We start from the raw sequence: 18,693 nt of genomic DNA on the forward strand, positions 1-18,693 counted from the left end.
AGTTTCTCTACTCCTATACTAGTGTACAATACAGCCATACTGTCATGTGAACATTTAGATCAATTTTTGTGTTTCACTGAAGGCTGGCTGAATGTCTGCAAAGTTTTGGCCTGATTTCTCCACAAAGATATACAAAATTGTATTGCTCCAAAGTAATCATCTAGACTTGTTAACCTTTGAGGTTTTAACCTGCCACTTTTGGACTATTGCTTGTTGAGGTGTTCCTGCTGTTATCTCTGTACATCTTAGATCCTGATTTAAGACATTGGCCTGTTGGCTGATATCTGAACAGTGGATGGGCTGGAGATGTCAATGCCTTAGGCCTTTCATTGCTGGCTGCTACTTCCCGATGGATATCTCATGGTGCAATACAGGCTAAACAGTATAATTTCTCCAGTGGTGTAGGGCAAAGACATCTTTTGATAATGCAGCATGTACCATTAAGAACCACATCCATTGCTTTAGCGTGGTGAGATGTATTCCACACTGGGCATGCGTATTCAGCAGGAGAGTAGCAAAGCACAAGGGCAGACGTCTTCACTGTATCTGGTTGTGATCCCCAGGTTGTTGTGCTGGTCCGCTTTTGTATTATGGTAATTCTAGCACCCACGTTTTGCTTGATATTCAAGCAGTGCTTCTTGTAAGTCAGAGCATGGTCCAGAGTAACTCCCTGGTATTTTAGTGTGCTGCAATGTTCCAGTGGGATTCCCTCCCAGGTAATTTTCAGAGCTCGAGATGCTTGTCTGTTTTTAAGATGAAAAGCACATGTCTGCATTTTAGATGGATTAGGAATCAGCTGGTTTTCCTTTTAATAGTCAGTAAGAGCACCTAACACTCTGAACAGCTTAAATCAAGAAACAGCTTTCTAAAATCTACAGAGATACTTACAGGAACACCTCAGCAAGTGAGAGTCCAAAAGTGGCAGGTTAAAACCCAGAACCTCAATCAATGGCTGATACCAGATGAGAAACTCCCTCCTGGGCACACAGAAGATTGGACGACCTGGAAGGCACTGAACAGATGGTTCTCTGGCATCACGAGATGCAGAGTCAACCTTAAGAAATGAGGCTACAAAGTGGAGTCCACAACACGTGAGTGTGGAGAAGAGCAAACCACAGACCACTTACTATAATGCAGTCTGAGCCCTTCCACATGTACAATGGAGGATCTTCTTACAGCAACACCAGAGGCACTTGAAGTGGTCAACTGAAATTTAATGCCAAGTTTTTAACTTCGTGATTTTTTATACGTGTATTCTCAATTCACTTCGGACATGAGAAATAAATAAAATCTTTAAGGTTTGTTTCCAGGACCCTGTGGATATAAAAATGGATGTTCAAGTCCTATTATATACAATGGCATAGTATAATGGTATTCCTTACATAAAATGGCAAACAGCAAGGTTTGGATTTTTTTTCCTAAATATTTCCAACATGTGGTTCGTTGAATCTGTGGATGCAGAATCTGTGAACAGAGAGGGCTAACTTGATTTTAAAACCAATTGCACAATTGGTTTCTCTTTTCCTGTTCCATAGCATAATGCAGTAGCCTCAAAATTATAGTGCTAGAGACCCTGTCGGTTTGCCTGCTCTAACACTTTATTATCTAATGATCTAATATGCAACAAGGCAAAGAGGAGGTGCTCATCACTGTGACAGGATGCCTAAGAGAAGTGACTAAATTACTTTATGTACCATTAGCGCTAGCAGCCATGGTGAACTCACCGTGAGCGTTTATGCAAATACACCCGAATATATTCAAGTGGCCTTGTCAAGCTGACAGCTGACAAGCAGTTTAAATGGCTCTTATTTTAAGGGGCAGCACTGTGCTTTTTCTTCCCGCTTTCCTGGTGTACTGTGTAAAATTACAGGGGCTCTTTGCCAGTTGCTTTGATTCTATATCCATTTCAAGAAGTAGCCACAACCGCCCCCACCCCCCGCTCATAAGGGTGGGGTGGGGGGACCCACACTGTTTTATACATTTTTCATGGACTAAAATACTTTTTAAAAAATGATGTCAAACCATGTTAAGAATAAAAACAGCCCAATGGGACTAGTCTTTTGGCCTAGTCTCTGGCAGTACTCAATATGGTAAATCAGAGGGCAGTTAAGCAACTTTATTCTTTCATACAGCACACTTCTGAAGCATTAATATCATTAATATGAGTAATAATAGCAATACTGTTAATGGTTGTGATTGTCTCTAAACAGTTCTGGTATTTTGTACAAAGATATTGGGTGTTGGAATGAACTTTGAAAGCATTACTCAACAAAGTGTAAAAGTGCAGAAACGAAACACATGAACCTAGGCTCTTATGTAAAAGCTGAAAGCCAGAGCCATCTGCAAACTGGTCCAAAGGACATTGCTCTATTGGTAGGGCAGGAAAATTAGGGTACTAAAATTAGGGTACTTTTACAATTCTTTCTTTTACAAAACCACTGAAAAGCACATGTTGTGCTTATATGCCCTGTCAAACTGGATGCTGTCATGAGAACAGAATTGGTAAATTCTGTGTGCGGGGCCAGGAGGGACTGATGGAATTACACATACAGAGCACTCCAAGTTTATTTCCATCTCAGTCATGAACTACTCTTTCTTACCTCAGTTCCCTTTCAGCAATATAGGATAAAAATACTGACCTATATTACAGGGCAAGTGTAATCATTAGAATAATGAGGAAAGTGTGGCCTGTGCACTGAAAACCCTAACAGCAGCATGTATTAACAGTCACAGGATAAATACTAGAAAAGAGCCAGTGCAACAGTAACTCAACGATGCACTAGCTGTAGTGTGTGAGGGTTAGGCATAAGGTTCTTCTGGGCAGAAATTATCTTCTACTGAGAGAAACCACCTTTACCAGCTTTACTAGCAGAGAGCCAGCAGATTGCTTTTCTGGCTGAGATCTGCAGGCAGATGAGTTAAAGGTGGGCAGAAAAGCTGTGGAGTAAGAAAGGAACAGGATTACTGTCTCCATCTCTTTCATTTTTAGTACACAATTTCAGTGCTGGAGTAAGGTTAGGTCAAAGCAAAGGAAGTCCTAAGTAATTTTATTATCTTTAGGCTGGTAGGTCCAGTGTCAGCACAGCTGTCCTTCAGGCTTCTCCCCCAGTTAAAATGGCTCTCTAATTATAGTCCTACCCTTCTCTGTCTAGGAGAATTCACTAATTTGCAGGATTTCATGCCCAAATTCAATGTATTAATGTTAGGATTCATCACTCTGACCTTTGAGGAACATCCAGGTTTCCCTATCATTATCTTCTACCACATATTCTGGAAATTTGAGATTTTCTATAGAACTTCTTTAGACCTCCGTTTCCTTCATTTCCACCGGTATAGTCTGTCATGAGCATGTCTAAATTGAATCTTAGTAGATGATGAATATATATCCTTCCTCCACATGGCAGTTAGCAATAATAAATGCAGAAGCCTGTGATCTTATTAGTTTGCATCTGTGATAAAGCTAGGATTTTTTTTTTCTTGTACAAGCAAATGTTTTATTTTCTTTACAGTTTATCCCTTGCTCCTCAGTTTGCAGCCAGGTTGAGACAAATATAATTGTGACCACTGTAGTTTTAGCTGATTAGAAATATTTGGTACCCAGCATGTCAAAATAAAACTGAATCATGGATTCTAGCAATAGATAGTAGGATTGTGTGTAGTCATACCTTCATCTGTGAATTTATGGTGGTATTATGGTTTAATGAATTGAACACATGTATGCACAACAACAAAGTCTTTTTGTTCAAACTATTTACTACACACTTTGTTTTTCTGATGAATAATAAATCTAATATGTTTCTGTGGTGGTAAACTTCAAGCTACCTTTATTACGCATTACTAATAAGTGTGTGTGTGCATTTGTGTGTGTTTTTCTAAAGTGACATTCTTTACTCATGCTGAAAAACACACAGTCTGCAAATTTATATTCCAGTAGGCAGAGGAAAACCTCAGAGAACAGATGGAGCAGAGTTCAGCACAAAGGTTTAATCCTTTCAGGATGATTCCTCTATGGCCATCTGGATTATCCAAAGCACAAATTCAGTGCTTGTTAAAAATATAACTTGGGCCAAGATTAACGTCACAGATTTTCCAGTACACTTGTTCATGTCTGACTTTATGATTCCCAGCCTCTGGAAAATTGCATTAAATAGTGGTCTCTTATTTAGAAGAAAAATCAAAATAAGAGTAAGAGCTCTTGGAAGACTTAGCTTTTTTATTTGTAGTAACTAAATTATAGTTGCTCTTTCCTAACAATTTCCTTATATATCCTTATATAAATGATATCTCTTGCATTCTTTAATTTCCTGTCTATCTACAATCTCCCAAAGAGGTAAATTGATCTAAAAATAATTATCATCTGAAAACAGCAAAAATGCATATTTTCAAGAAATCATTGAAGTATCAGAGCAAGTAGACTTTTGGCTAGAATTCCAGTGAATGAAGCAACTCTGGTCAAACAGACAATGGCCTGAAATCTGGTCAAGAGAGCTGGTAAACCTTTGGGAGCAGATTATAGAGATGGATATAGGAAAGAAGAGTAAGTCACTCTGCATTAGCAAGCATTTGCTAGTAGAATTGCCATATGACTTGGCTGGCTGGCTGAATTCAAAGAGTACTTTGTGGCTGCATACCTTCAAATAATTTCTGACTATGGTGGCCCTATCATGGGATTTTTGGCAAAGTTTTTCAAGGTGCTCCTTGAATTCAGATATAACCCATCCAGCCAAGTCATATGGCAATTCTACTAGCAAATGCTTGCTAACGCAGGATGGTATGATAGGAAACCAATTTTAAATGAATTTTTCACTGGTAACAAGTTCTTTAGGTGCTCATAATTTATGCTAACTGGTTGTTTCTCTGATGCAGTCACCTTTAACTCATGTTAACGCTACCATAGACTTTTCTAGGCAATATTTGTTCAGAGGAGGTTTACTATTGCCTTTCTCTAAGGAGCTGAGAGGGTGTGTTTTCCCAAAAATCACCCAGTGGGTTTCCAAAGCTGATCAGCAATTTAATGCTCATTTTCCGGAGTCCTAGTCCAGCACTACACCACACTGGCTTCAAGCCAGTTTAGACTACTGCATGTCAGATGCTAGGATTATTATTTGGTAGCATGTTGGCAATTCTCGGTGAACACAAGGTTCGAGCACCTGACAAAGAGATGTGCTGTTTCAGTGTGACACACACACCTCAACTCCTAGTCTCCATCATCATTAGATACTATATTCAAGAATTAAGTTCCTGGAATGCATGCCCATAGTAAGTCCATTTCACAGTCTTCTGAGTGATAGTCCCTGCCTCCTGAGTGTGAAGCCAGAGCAGTGCAACAAAATTTATTTCCTTTTTTTGCTCTGCATTTTTTATTTAAAAAACAACACCTCAAAATGCCTGATATTCTTCCCTCAGTGACAAGCATGACATCAACCAATGCACTGAAGCGATGGGAGAGAGAGTAAGAAGTAACTCCCCCCCCCATTCTCCCTATCACTCCAGTGACTCAGCTGACCGTGTATGTCACCGAGGAAGGACAACCAGCTATTTTGAGGCTGGGAGTCACAGCAGCAGGATGGATAGCCAGATAAGGGTCACTGACTAGTGGGTCAAACTGGGTTTGGCACCACAGAACAGTAAGGACTCCCTCCCGCTTCTGTAGCAGCCTAGGGGCTGGCAGTAAGAACTATCACAGGCAGAAGCCAAACAGCCACCTGGTCCAAGGAATAACGGCACTGTGGAGCCTCCCCATACTGGTTTGACCACAATGTTTGTGCATCTGTCCTGTGTTCTCTCTGACTACCTAGTTATTCTCTGGAAATGCCTCACTTCACCCAGTCCTGAAATTCTCTTTCAACTTGCTATGTGTAGAATAAAATTCTTGCTCCCCTTCAGTTCTTCTAGAACTAGTTCACCACTTAAAGGAGGACTTAATCTGGGCTGTGGAGAAATATAAGTGAGCTTCCATTAGCTTCAAGGGTGACACAGGAAATGGCAGAAGGCTTCATGAGACCTTAAGGCTGTGGGTTGTGCACCTCTGCTCTAGTATGTGATATACCTTTTCAGTTGGATTGCTTGGTAATCTTTGAACAAGTATTTTCTTGTAAGAATACTGCATTTAAATCCCAAGTGAATGGATTTCTCATACAACTTTCTTCCTCCCCCATAGCTCTTGCTTTGTACTTTAAAGGTGTCATTGATTTGGTACTTCCTATTTCTTTAAGTTCTATAATTGGATTTTATAAAGTTAAACTGCATTTTCCTATTTTGCTCTATTGGGTGGCGTCTGTCATCATTGGAGTCTCCTCTGTGGCATATGGAATCTAACCTAATGTTTTATGATGTATAGTGGAGAAAGGGTTAGCGGGCGGGTTAATCTTACAGGCACCAGCACAAACTATGTATTAATCATAGCACAAATGGATTACAAGGACCAAGTAAGAGCAACAGCAGAACCTTGCTGATAGCAGTACATGCCACTAATTTGCCTCACTAAACCTGCACCTCTAAGTTCAATTAACCCTTATTTCCAAGGCCACCCATAAACTCTCAGCAAGCTCTGTTTCCCCTTATTTTATATCAATGAAATAGATTTTCTCCCTCTTTGATGGTGAAACACAGGCCCATTGCTAATAAATTCTAGTTACTAATGAAGGGTGTGATAGGACTACTGCCTGCTTGTGAACATTTGAATCACTATCCCTTCGATCCGCCAAATCACAATGTTTGACACTGCTAGTAGCTTCTTAATTTATTTGTATCATTAGAGACTCTGGTGGCCCAGCAGGCGATGCTGGGGGCATCCCCGATAAAATTGTTTGCACACACAGAACATTAGCAGTTAAATAAGTACAGAGGCAGAAAAGGTCCCCCTCCCACTTATAATTATTTTTAGTATTCATTTTCCTCTGTCTCCACCATTGTGCTCAGGCAAATTGGAAATCGGGTAATTAGGCCCTGACTCTTAGTGTAGTATTAGAGTCCCAAGCCAAAGTTCAACACCCTGAAATGAAATTTAAACCAATTAATCAGTTAGATTTTTACCGCTTGTCCGTGTTTTCTCAGCAATTCCCACAGCACGTAGCCTTTGATCAATTCTCCTGCAAAAGCTAAAATGTGTGCCTGCTGCTAGCGAGATGGGGATGACATTAACATGGCACTCATAAAACAATCAGAGCAGTGAAGCCCTCAAACAGAACAGGGCATAGTAATATTTAATAAAAGCATGCACATAATCTTCAGAATTAGCATTTTGTGCCTTGCAGTACCTTTGGGAGAAGAGCTTTTATTTGTGGAGTGATCATTATTGTAACAAAGAACAGCTACCTAATAATTTCCACTTTAACTCTGCAATATGCTACAAGCATTTCTGAACCATTATGCTAAACTGAGGTGGGATAATCATTTTATTGTCATTATTTGAAGGGTGGAAATTCTCCTCTGCATTTTCTAGAAAATGGGTGGATGCCCTTAAAATAAATAAATAATAAACAAACACTTTAAACTTTTATGCTTCATATACCTCATAAGGCATAGTTTCATCTGCATTCTAAAGCATTTTTAAAAGGTCATGATTAAAATTGCAGGTAGAGTATTCCTTATCCATAATGCTTGGGACCAGAAGTGTTTTTTTATTTAAGTTTTTTATTTTATTTTAGAGTACTTGTATTTGCATATACATATATGATGTTGAAGATAGGACACAAATTGAAACACAAAATGTTTCATATACATCTTATATTTATAACCTGAAGGTAATTTTATAAAGTATTTTTTAATAATTTGAGCATGAAAAATGTTTGTGAGAACTGAACCATCAAAAAGCAAACCTGCCACTATCTCAACTATCTATGTGGACAGTTTTGGATTTTTGGGATTCTAGATAAGAGATGCTTAGGCTGTATTATTTTTTTGTCTTTATTAATCAGAAGTGTCAATGCAAAGGATAGATTTTTTTTTCATCTGAAGAATATTATTTTTCTCCATTAGTTGGCTTGTAAAATGAGAACTACGGTATTTACATTCTTTGAAGCGCATACTGAAAAAAGTGTTTATTCTCAACAATTTCTGAAATGGTAGATGTTTCAGTCTTTTGAAGCAAAAGCACTATGATCAACACTGCTTTTGCTTCTATCAAAAGTGTTCAAATATTTGGATTAATTAGGAACCTTGATATCTGCTTCAAATTGCTGCCCTATGTGAACTCTTAGTGGTATTCTGGGATATCTTCTTCCTCCTCTTCTTCCTCCACCTCTCTTCTTATTCCTCCCCTGCCTCATCTGCTTCTCTTCCTCCTCCTCTTCCTTAGTTTACCTGGGAGTGTAGGGGAAGGGGGAAATTACTGGAAAGGAGGAGCTTTGGTGGTTCGTGGTCCTAGGTTTCTTTCTTTTTCTCTCCCCGCAGTTTTTCTCTAACCCCCTTCCCCAGCCCGCCCTCACCACACACATACACACACACACACACGTGCACGTGCGCACACACAGAGTGAGGCTGTACTTCAAAATATAATAGAGAAATACAAGAGCCAGGAGGTTTCCTCCAAAATTAGCTGAAATATGGAAGATCCCAGGAAATATGGGAGATTTGGTCATTAGTTCCACCATAATTAAAGCATTTGAATTAAGTCAAAATCAGCTTGAGCAACATTATTTTCCACTTTAGTACTAAAATATTTAATTCAATATCAAGTGTTCAAAAGCAGCATTTTTCATATTAACTTTTTTTGTTGTGGGGTACACTGTTGCCATTCCATTTACCATATTTATTCGAGTATAATGCTTACCTTTTTGAGCTGAAGTAAGTCTCCAAAATTAGGGTGTAGCAGATTCACTTGCTGGTTTGCATAATGTGCCTCCTCTCCTTACCTATGATGATGCCAGAGAGGCATCACACCTTTAAGATGCTGCTACCTTGATGGCAGAATCCATCAAGTTGAATAAAGGATCAGCCTGTGCCAATGCTCCTCCTTTTGGGAGCTGGCCAGTTGGGCTGCCTTTGGGTGCATCAGGGCCATGGGATCAGAGCCGAGAAAGCAGATGCCTGCACCTGAGCCCAGGAGGAGGAGGGGAAGGCAGGCAATGGAGGGAGGTGAGTGGGCCCCAAAGGGTGAGGCTGTGCAGGAAGGCAGTTGGAAGGCATGGTTTCCCCTTGCCTGTTGGCCATTCTGCTGCCTGCTTCCCTAACGGGGCCTTGCCTGCGTTGTTGGGCCTGTTGTCAGGGAGGCCGGCAATGAAATGGTCAACAGGCAAGAGGAAGCCATGCCCTTTCATGAGCCCCTCCATCAACATTAGGGTGTGCGTTTTATTTGATGACACACTGGACTTGAGTAAAATGGGTATATATTAGTATGGCCCTCATTTGAAATCAAAATCTGTGACTGAGTGAAAATATTCAACCTCTTTTTATTATTTAAAAGGGTGTGGAACACAATCCATTTACTTCCTTACTCCCACTAATCATCTATTTGGCAGGGAAGAAGAGCTATGTGTAAAGCTTTCCTATATGTACATTAAGCTAATTATTTCCAGTCTTGTATGAAAACAGCTTCTAATGATGACATACAGAATACATGTTATGTTTAGTTTGTATGATGAGATATGTGCATGTGACCATCAGGAAGTGTGTAATTGAAGAACAGTTTTAATTGTATTCACACTTGGTTCCTTGTAGGGCATAGGATAATGTTTTTAAACACTGTTTTTATTCGATATAAACCCAGGACTATGAACTGTACCCACCCCACCCCCCAAATGAGAAGCTTTATGGAGTTTTTATGCATGGTTTTATAAGTGAGGCACAAGTCCAAATTAAATATATCAAAGGTTTTCTTGCGTTTCTGTATATATGTGTATGTGCACATATGTTCAGCAATCCCATGACTCTAAAGTTATGAGACTTTGTTTATTAGCTCACATTAAATGAAATGGTGTTGATACGTTCAATTTTGAAACTGTAGGATGTTGTGGGTGCCCCCCCTCCTCCCAAGTTTTATTCCTTTGGTCTGCAAATAAGGCAATGAGACTAGGTTTCTCAGAATTGCTATTTCTCCACCTTCAAGTTTTTTATGGGGTTTGTAATGGTTAAAAAGAAAACTAAATCATGTACAACACATTAGCCAAACATCTTATTTGTTTTCACAGAAATATTTCATACCAAAGGTGTTTAACAGAAACTTGCATATTGAAATGTATTGAATGATGGGTAATGTTTATACTTGTCTTTAACAAAAATGTTGAACAAAAATGTCTAATATACCAAAAATGGCAAAAGGATTATGATATTTATTTCTAGGAATTGCCTCTTCAACATAACTTGGTGGTATGATCAAACAGCCTTTAGCCAAAAAAGAGGAGAGGAGAGCCTTCTTTCTTCTGTACTTAATGGTGGTGGAGATGGAGATGGAAGCAGTAGTATTAAAAGCTTTCTGTGAAAACAAATAAGTTCTCTTCTTTTATTGGTTTTCCATTTATTTAACTTATATGCAACCTTCTTAAATAATTCTTTATCTTCACAAGTACTTAGCGAAGGGCATCAGTATTATCCAAATTTTTCCAGCAAGGCTCTGAAGTGTAACTTGCTCAAGGTTACTTTACATTGCCTGACTCTCTGACATATTTCTTTCTAGCAAATTTGTGCATATTTGTGGGTACTAGACAGAACGTTACTACAGTATTTAGAGACTATATCTCCTAGAATCTCTTAGCCAATTACTTGGAAAAAGTACTTTTCCAAACTCCATTCCAAATTCTAGATATAGTCTATAAAACATATATACTGTAGTCTATTAATTATGAAAAATAGATGCATGCTTTGAACTAGGGCTGATGAATGTTTGAGAGTTTTGATTTCCATTTCAGAATGTGGATTGCATAAGAGAGAGATTGTCAATGAAACCTCTAGGCAAATTAGAAAAAAAGAAAAAATAGTTTAACTCATTTTTAATTTTGGTTGGAGGTTATGATTAGTCTTGGAAAGTAATAACTGCTCCGAATGAACTTTGTAAATGTGTCAAAGGAATAACACATACAACTTCAATGATAATTCAGATTATCCCAGCACATAGGACGTCACCCGGGAGAACCCCAATGCCAGGGGGTTTTGTAGTCCCTGAGATAATATATGTGAATAATGGAGCTCTACACTAGTTTTGCCCGCAGATCTGACTTTGTTTAATAGTCTGGGGAGGAGCTTACAGAAACCACCCAAAGGAGTATCTCCACTTTGGCTGGAGTCAGGCTTTGTGAAGCTTCTGTAGATTAAGTTATTACATGCAATATCAGAAATTATACAGACAGATGGAAAGAGTGAGGGAATAAATATGTTTTCTGATCTTGCATTTTAGCAAGTAAGTGTTCCTATACTTCTACAGTAGAGTCTCATTTATCCAACACTCGCTTATCCAATGTTCTGGATTATCCAACACAGTCTGCCTTTTAGTAGTCAATGTTTTTGTAGTCAATGTTTTCAACACATTGTGATGTTTTGGTACTAAATTTGTAAATACAGTAATTACTACATAGCATTACTGCACATGGAACTACTTTTTCTGTCAAATTTGTTGTATAACATGATGATTTGATGCTTAATTTGTATAATGATTACCTAATTTGATGTTTAATCGGCTTTTCCTGAATCCCTCCTTATTATCCAACATTCCGCCGGCTCGTTTATGTTGGATAAGTGAGACTCTGCTGTATTTGAGAAATGTGCGAGCAGTTTGATTAATGACTAGTATTCCAGGAGCCCAGGGTTGAAATCCTCACTTTGGCCACAGAAATCCACTGAGTGACTTTGAGTAAGTCACATTCCTCAGAGAGAGCCAATAGGCAAGTGCCCTCTGATGAAATCTTGCAAAGAAAACCTGGGAGAAGGTTGGCATGCATCAGAGTAGATTTGAAAGCACTTTAGACTTTTTTTTTTTGCTCTCAGTGTAATAATAAAATGGTTATATTTTCCCAACATTCCTCTCATTGTGAGATTTTGTATAATAAAATAAGAAGCCATACTGGAATAATACTAGTAACATCAGAGTATTGGCTTCCCCCAGGTTATGATACCTTTCTCCTTTGATGTTTGTAAATTATAGACAACTTCCATTAATTAAAGTGAGAAAATAAGAAACCATGTTTGGGAAGTGTCCTTGATTTGAAGATCAAACCAGACTCTGTCAGTTACTCATATTGTGCCTCAACCTTTGTAGGTTCAGCCATCTTTACATAGCCTAGCAGAAAGGGTAATGAAAAGATTAATGAAGGGACACCAGCCAAGTTACTGTTCATATGAGAAAACCTTGCATCCTTTTGAATAATTTTAGTAAAAATGCATTGAGATAAGGCCAAGGATCTTACTTGGAATCATCCCTGGACTGTTGCAACCAGCCCACTTGACAAAGCCTATAATCACCTATATAAACTGATCAAGACTATGAAAGATGTGGATTTAAAAAAAACTCCACACATTTACTATTTTAGACCATAAAATGCTGAAGCACATATTACATTTGTCTGCATTTCTCTCCTATGTTAAAAATAGCAGGTGCTCTCATAATTCAGATATGAAGTTCTCAATGAAAGAGAACAATGTGGCATTGGGCCATTATGTGTACTTGTTCCTTCAAATTACCTGCCAATTTATGGTGACCCCACGATTTTTATAAGGCATTCTTAGGTGAAGAATCCTCAGAGGTGGATTTGCCAGCTCCTTCTTGTGAAATATAAGTTATAGCACTCTGTATTCATTGGTTTGTCTCACATCCAGGTATTAACCAGTAGTGACCCTACTTACTTTCCAAGTTCAGATGAAATCTGCTGCCATATATTTTGCTTTAATTTCATGATTCTACCTTTAAAAATGCATGCCTGTGTGAAATATGGAGCATTCCAGAGCAGCCTGTCCTCAATCGCATCATAGAGTTATAATGTTATTATTTCTGTTTAATTGCCATGGTTCCACCCTACGGAATCCTGTTTTTTCTTGTTTGGTCAGAAGCACAAGTGGAGCTCTCTGGTTGAGAATTCTAGAAGTCCTTCCACAAGCTGTCAGTCAAAGACTTCCATATGATGGACTCATGGCCGTTGAAGTAGAATAGTAGCACTACAATTCTATAATTTGAATGGCCTCTTGGTACCGTTCAGATGTATTGGATTACAGTTAGCAGAAGCAGCATCAGATCACATGGTCTATGGAGTGAGCTGTAATTCATTACATCTGGAAGACACCAAGGTAGGCAAGGATGTTATAGAGGCAGCACATCATCCTAAGAAAAACTGAGCTCCATTATGATAGAACTAAAAATGAGTCGGAGATCATGTTTTATAAAGACATGAACTGAGTGTTACAAAAATACACTCTATTCTCCAGTCAGTCTTCAGCCAGCAATGCTGCTATTTTCCTTCTATGGGCTGCCAAACATGATTATCTTTTCAAGAAAAACAATGGAAACAAAATTAAAAATTAATGGGTAAACAAAGATCTAGTCTGGGATCTCTCACACAGCAAGAGAGACAGTAAAGAAGAGAAAGGGGAAAGAGTGAGATTTAGAATCTTCATTTCATTTTGAAAGAAAAAGAAAATCTAAGCTTTTTTTCACCCCCTCCCCCTTCACAAGTCTTATATCATTATAATCTTATTCTAACAGCTGAATACTTCTTTTTCATGTGTGTTGGAAAGCAGCTACACCATGTATCAAAGCCATCAGTCCAAGTGAAGGATGGACTACGGGAGGTGCCACTGTCATCATCATAGGAGACAATTTCTTTGATGGGTTACAGGTCATATTCGGCACCATGCTGGTCTGGAGTGAGGTAGGTGTTGTCTGCACATTAATATCCAGTAACCTGGTCTAGTTTATAGTAAGCCTTCTTTCTTTTAGATTCAGTTCTAAAGACTTTCCACTAAAGACTTTCCAGTAATTGATATTTTATACAAATAAGACATTGGAGACACCGCTGAAGCATATCTAGTGTTGGTTAGGGTATAAATATCAATTGATATTTTACAAAGAACATCTCCAGAAACTTACGTAAATCTTAACATACAGAATCTCCCCAAAATAAATGAATTCTCAACCACCAGTGAATATAGTAAAACATAGAAGCTCCAATATATAAGACAACCATTTTAAGACAGATAGTGACTTTATACCTCTTATGCCACTATAGCAACATCTAATTTATTCTTTTTCTTTACCCATTCACTGTGACTTTCAATTATTTTCTGTTGTCCATCACTGTATGCCCTTCCTAAAAACTGCCAAAAATGTATGGGTATACTGACTTGGACGTATGACATGATTGCTTATCTGATTTACTTATAAGATTAGTTGTATTGACTATAGTGGAACCATTCAATAATCATTCCATAAAACATTGTCAGAAAACCGAATATTTGCCTTTGTATGTGTAAACCACCCTGAGTCTCTTCAGGAAGAGAGGGCGGGTTAGAAATAACATTATTATTGGGTTGTTGTATGGCCATGTTCCAGAAGTATTCTCTCCTGACATTTCACCCACATCTATGGCAGGCATCCTTAAAGGTTGTGAGGTATGGAGAAACTAAGCAATGAAGGTTTATATATATCTGTGGAAAGTCCAGGGTGAGCACTCTTAATGTGCTGGGAGGTTCAAGCAAGAAACCTGCCATCATCACCTCCAATATATTGGGTTTTGAAAAGTGAATCTAGCAAGTTGAGCAGTGGTTATTCATTAGAATGGATAAGACTGTGATAAAATTTGAAGATGTCAAGAGATTAATAGATGAGGCAACAGAGGCCACAATTTGGTGCCTGAGCACATCCTTTGTACAAAGAAGTTTTAAATTCAGCTCCAAGCATTTCCACATAATCCCCATCCCCAGATTTCAGTGAAAGGAACAAGACTATTTGAAGTGCCATTTCCTATTACAGTAGTCATTACTGGGCTAGAGGGATCCATGAATTGATTCTCTATTTGGTTCTGTGTTGAATCCTGTGGTGCAGTCATTTTAAGAGAGTATTGTACTAGAGACTGCTCTAGTACATAAACCAATGGATTCAAATTGCAAGAAATGAGAGACTGACAAAACATTAAGAAGAGCTTCCTGACTGTAAAAGCTATTCCTCAGTGGAATAGACTTCCTCAGAAGGTGATGGATTCTCTTTAGTTGACTATTTTTCAATATAGTTTGATTATGTGTCCTGCATGGTAGGGCCCTAGATGGTCCTATGATCATGTGTGAACACTTCTCTGTTTCAATAAATTCAGTAGAAATATTCATCATCTGAGTATGTGTATTTCTTCTGTTAGTCAGTATTGTCATATGGACTAGCAATCTTTCTTTCTTTTTTACTAAGTGCATTCCTAGATGTTCTCAGATGATCTATTCACATATAATTTCCATTTTGCAGTATGTGTGGACATATATCTGCCTTCATGCTGCTGGTTGACTTATGGCAACTCCATGAATTTCAGGGGATTTTCTTAGGCAAGAAATACTCAGAGGTGGTTTTGTCAGGTACCTCCTCTGAAATATAGCCTCCAGCACCTGGTGTTCCTTGGCAGCCCTCCATTCAAGTGCTAACAGGGCTGACCCTAACCCAGAATCAGACAGGATCTGTTACATTTAGGGTATTTAAGCTTCTTTGAGAAGTATTCAGACTTTTAAAAATGAATCTGTTCAGTACAGTGTAGTTTAGAGTTGTTGTTTTTTCTGATGTGGATATGAAAATTTTACATGCATATTCGAGAAGTGAGGGACAAATTCTAAAGAGTTATTTTCTGAAATAGTCTATCTGCTGTAACGTGCACAATATAAGTAATTTGCAGTATAAATACTATAATTTTAATTTGTTTTGCATGTATTTAAGCTTTGTAATTGCACTATTTATAGGCTTGAAATGAAGCTGATTAACAAGCCATTTCTTAAAACTCTTCATGGTTGTAATCATCATTGAAAAAATAGTACCTTTGCTAGAACAGCAATTTGAGGACAGGGGATGCATGTTAAATATGTAGATATAAAAATGATTTTGGAAACATGTACTTATTATTTAAACACACATTTCAGTTATAGGCTCTCTAACATAATTACACCTTTCTTAACAGGAAAGTACATTGAAACATAATTTGTCACATTAATTGCATGCAGAAATACAGATACTTGAGGCCAGAGTTTTCAATTAATGTTCAGCTGCCGCAATGAAAGTGATTTGAAAAATCATAGACAACATTTTTCCCCTAAAAAGAAAAGAGTATCAGTTTAGAGCTTATTTGATTCACTTGTCATTCATACACAAACAGCAATTGTTTGTTACATTATTTGAATCAATTATAATATTTTAAACTATTAATTCCATTTTCAATTATCGGAATTTATTATTATACAGATCAGATAAAAACTCAGAAATGATGTTGGCCACCTGTATTCTTGAAAATCTAGATACTTATCTTTTAATTCATCTGGTTAGTACTATCCTGTAATGTTTGTATGTATTTAAATTTAAATCTCCCCCCCCCCCGTTATCCTTGTTAATTATTGTTTTTAAATATTTCTGTATAATTTGATTTTGAGGCTGTTGTTTTTTCTACTGAACGAAAGTGGAATTCATTTCCTTAAGATGCGGCAATGAATGTTGGCTTAGAGGGCTTTTTAAAACAAATTGAAGGAGGTAATATCTGTCAAGGGTTATCAAATCCAATCTCATCCAGGTTCAGAGGCAATACCGCTCTGAATATCAGGTACTGTGTACAAACTGCTGCTGCCATTGTGGATGCTTCCCTCCTGTTGAAAATTGTAAGCATAAGTGATGGGAGTATTTCAGCTGGGAACGTAGCAAGAAATAAGGGGAAAGGCCATTTTTGTCTTGCACACCACGGCCCCGATCCAGCTGCCCTCCTCATATGCCAGCCATTCAGCTGTACAGTGGCAAATTATTACCTCTAGCTCAGAGACAGAAAGGAAGCAGCATGACAAAAAAAGAGAAGTAGCACAAAAGAAAAACAGAAAGAAATCAGGCCCGTTTGGATGTAACATTAAATTATTTTTAGTATTTCAGGTTCTTGTGTTCCTCTTTCCCCGCTCATCCTCTTAGATAAAAAAGCTTTCACTTCTGCTTTTAAAGGAACCAGAGTTCACTAGGTTTGGGCAATACAACATAGAACTTTGGTTAGTTTTAAAGCAGATCATTACCGTCTTCCCTATACATCTGTGCCAGACAAAGAGAGAGGAACGAAGAGAACACACACCATGATGTTAACATTGCATCCAAACTAGTGAGCCAAGCAAGTGTGTAGTTTGCATCAGGGCAGCATAAGGGGAAAGGGGAGAAAAAGGATACCGGGGTCCCTCTTTCCATTCTATCCCAAAACTCCTTCCTTTGTCTGCTACTCCGATAGCTAGCATGGAAGTATAGTTTGTTTTCCAGTTTTCCGGTTTATATTTAGAGTGCAGACCCATAGTTATTCCAGTATTGCAAATGAAGAACAAAAACTGTAGAAACAGTGGCTTGCTGCAATTACTTTTTCAGTTTGTAGCAGGAGTTAGGTATTTCCTATATCATGGCCACTCTGCTTTCTCTCACATAGCGCGAACTAGTGAACTTGAGGCATCATGATAAAGGACAGGATCTGAAGCCACATGATGTATAAGCCTTCCTAAAGTTAAGGAGGTCTAGGCCACACCTGTTTTCACATGGGACATTATTTATCCATATGAACACAATAGAGCAAATATGCAAACGTGTACATGTATACATGTGCACTCCCTTCATCTTAAGTACCTGAAAAATAATTGACACTAGACTAAAAAGAAGGAAGACATTTCTAACATATGGAGTTAATTTATTTCTTAGTTTTATTACGTTTGATATCACATCCTTGAATTTAGTGGGGAAAATGTGTGATATCAAACGTAATAAAACTAAAAAATAAAATGAAATGTCTTCCTTCTTTTTAGACTAGTGTCAATTATTTTTCAGGTACTTAAGATGAAGGGAGTGCACATGTATACATGTACACGTTTGCATATTTGCTCTATTGTGTTCATATGGATAAATAATTTTTTTTGATGAGTCCAACTATAGTCACTACTTATCTCCACAAATATATTCATTTTATTTAATACTGAGAGCTTTCACCATCCAGAGACTGAAGGCAGTGTTAAAATAATACAACTACATATAGAATATCCAGATAATGTTAAACCAAGTAAACACAAATCCTTAGCTCAGTGAAGAACTTCGGTCTCACAGCCTGAAGCCAGCCAAAATGAAAGGTCTTGTGGCTACTCTGAAAAAAAGAAAACAGAACTCTAAGCCATTCTGTGCCAAAACTCCAAGAATTTGCCACGGAAAAAAAGGCCTGTTTTGTGCATTGCACATATTAGTAAGGTTTCACTGAACACAATGGTAGGGCTGTTGATGCAAGCTATTCTTGCAGTGGTCTCTGACAACTTGATTACATATTCATAACTTTAGATAGTGTGCCGGAACAGTAAATGTTTTTAAAAACAAATCATATACAAAATAATAGCTCCATAGAATGATGTAATGGTAAAAAGTACAAAAATAATTAGAACAGAATTGCAGTCTACAAAAACCGACATGTTTCAAATGCAATAACCAATATAGTTACTATTTTGAAATGGTAACAGGCATATCTGCTCTGCTGTCTTTTAAATTCTATAGTTCAGCTTTTAATCAATGTCTTGTCCCAGCTGGCATAAGATACA

General features: G+C 37.9%; 1 protein-coding gene and 1 long non-coding RNA gene across 7 annotated transcripts in view; one reads left to right on the top strand and one right to left on the bottom strand.

The window, feature by feature from the left end:
* Positions 1-18,693, top strand: part of ebf1 (EBF transcription factor 1) — a 448,211-nt gene that overhangs the window by 323,892 nt on the left and 105,626 nt on the right. For 4 of the 6 annotated variants that reach the window (XM_008114800.3, XM_008114803.3, XM_003223462.4 and 1 more), the window contains one exon: positions 13,660-13,793. In XM_008114800.3, coding sequence (XP_008113007.1) covers positions 13,660-13,793 — 134 coding nt within the window. The remainder of the gene's footprint in view (positions 1-13,659; positions 13,794-18,693) is intronic. The other 2 variants (XM_008114801.3, XM_008114802.3) reach the window with 1 other exon arrangement.
* Positions 8,028-12,948, bottom strand: LOC134296116 (uncharacterized). Its single transcript, XR_010002686.1, has 2 exons — positions 12,775-12,948; positions 8,028-8,304 (listed from the first exon to the last, which is right to left on the bottom strand). It is a non-coding gene; the product is annotated as an uncharacterized LOC134296116 (long non-coding RNA).

Source organism: Anolis carolinensis, chromosome 2 (genome assembly GCF_035594765.1).
Source record: "Anolis carolinensis isolate JA03-04 chromosome 2, rAnoCar3.1.pri, whole genome shotgun sequence".
Lineage (NCBI taxonomy): Eukaryota > Metazoa > Chordata > Lepidosauria > Squamata > Dactyloidae > Anolis > Anolis carolinensis.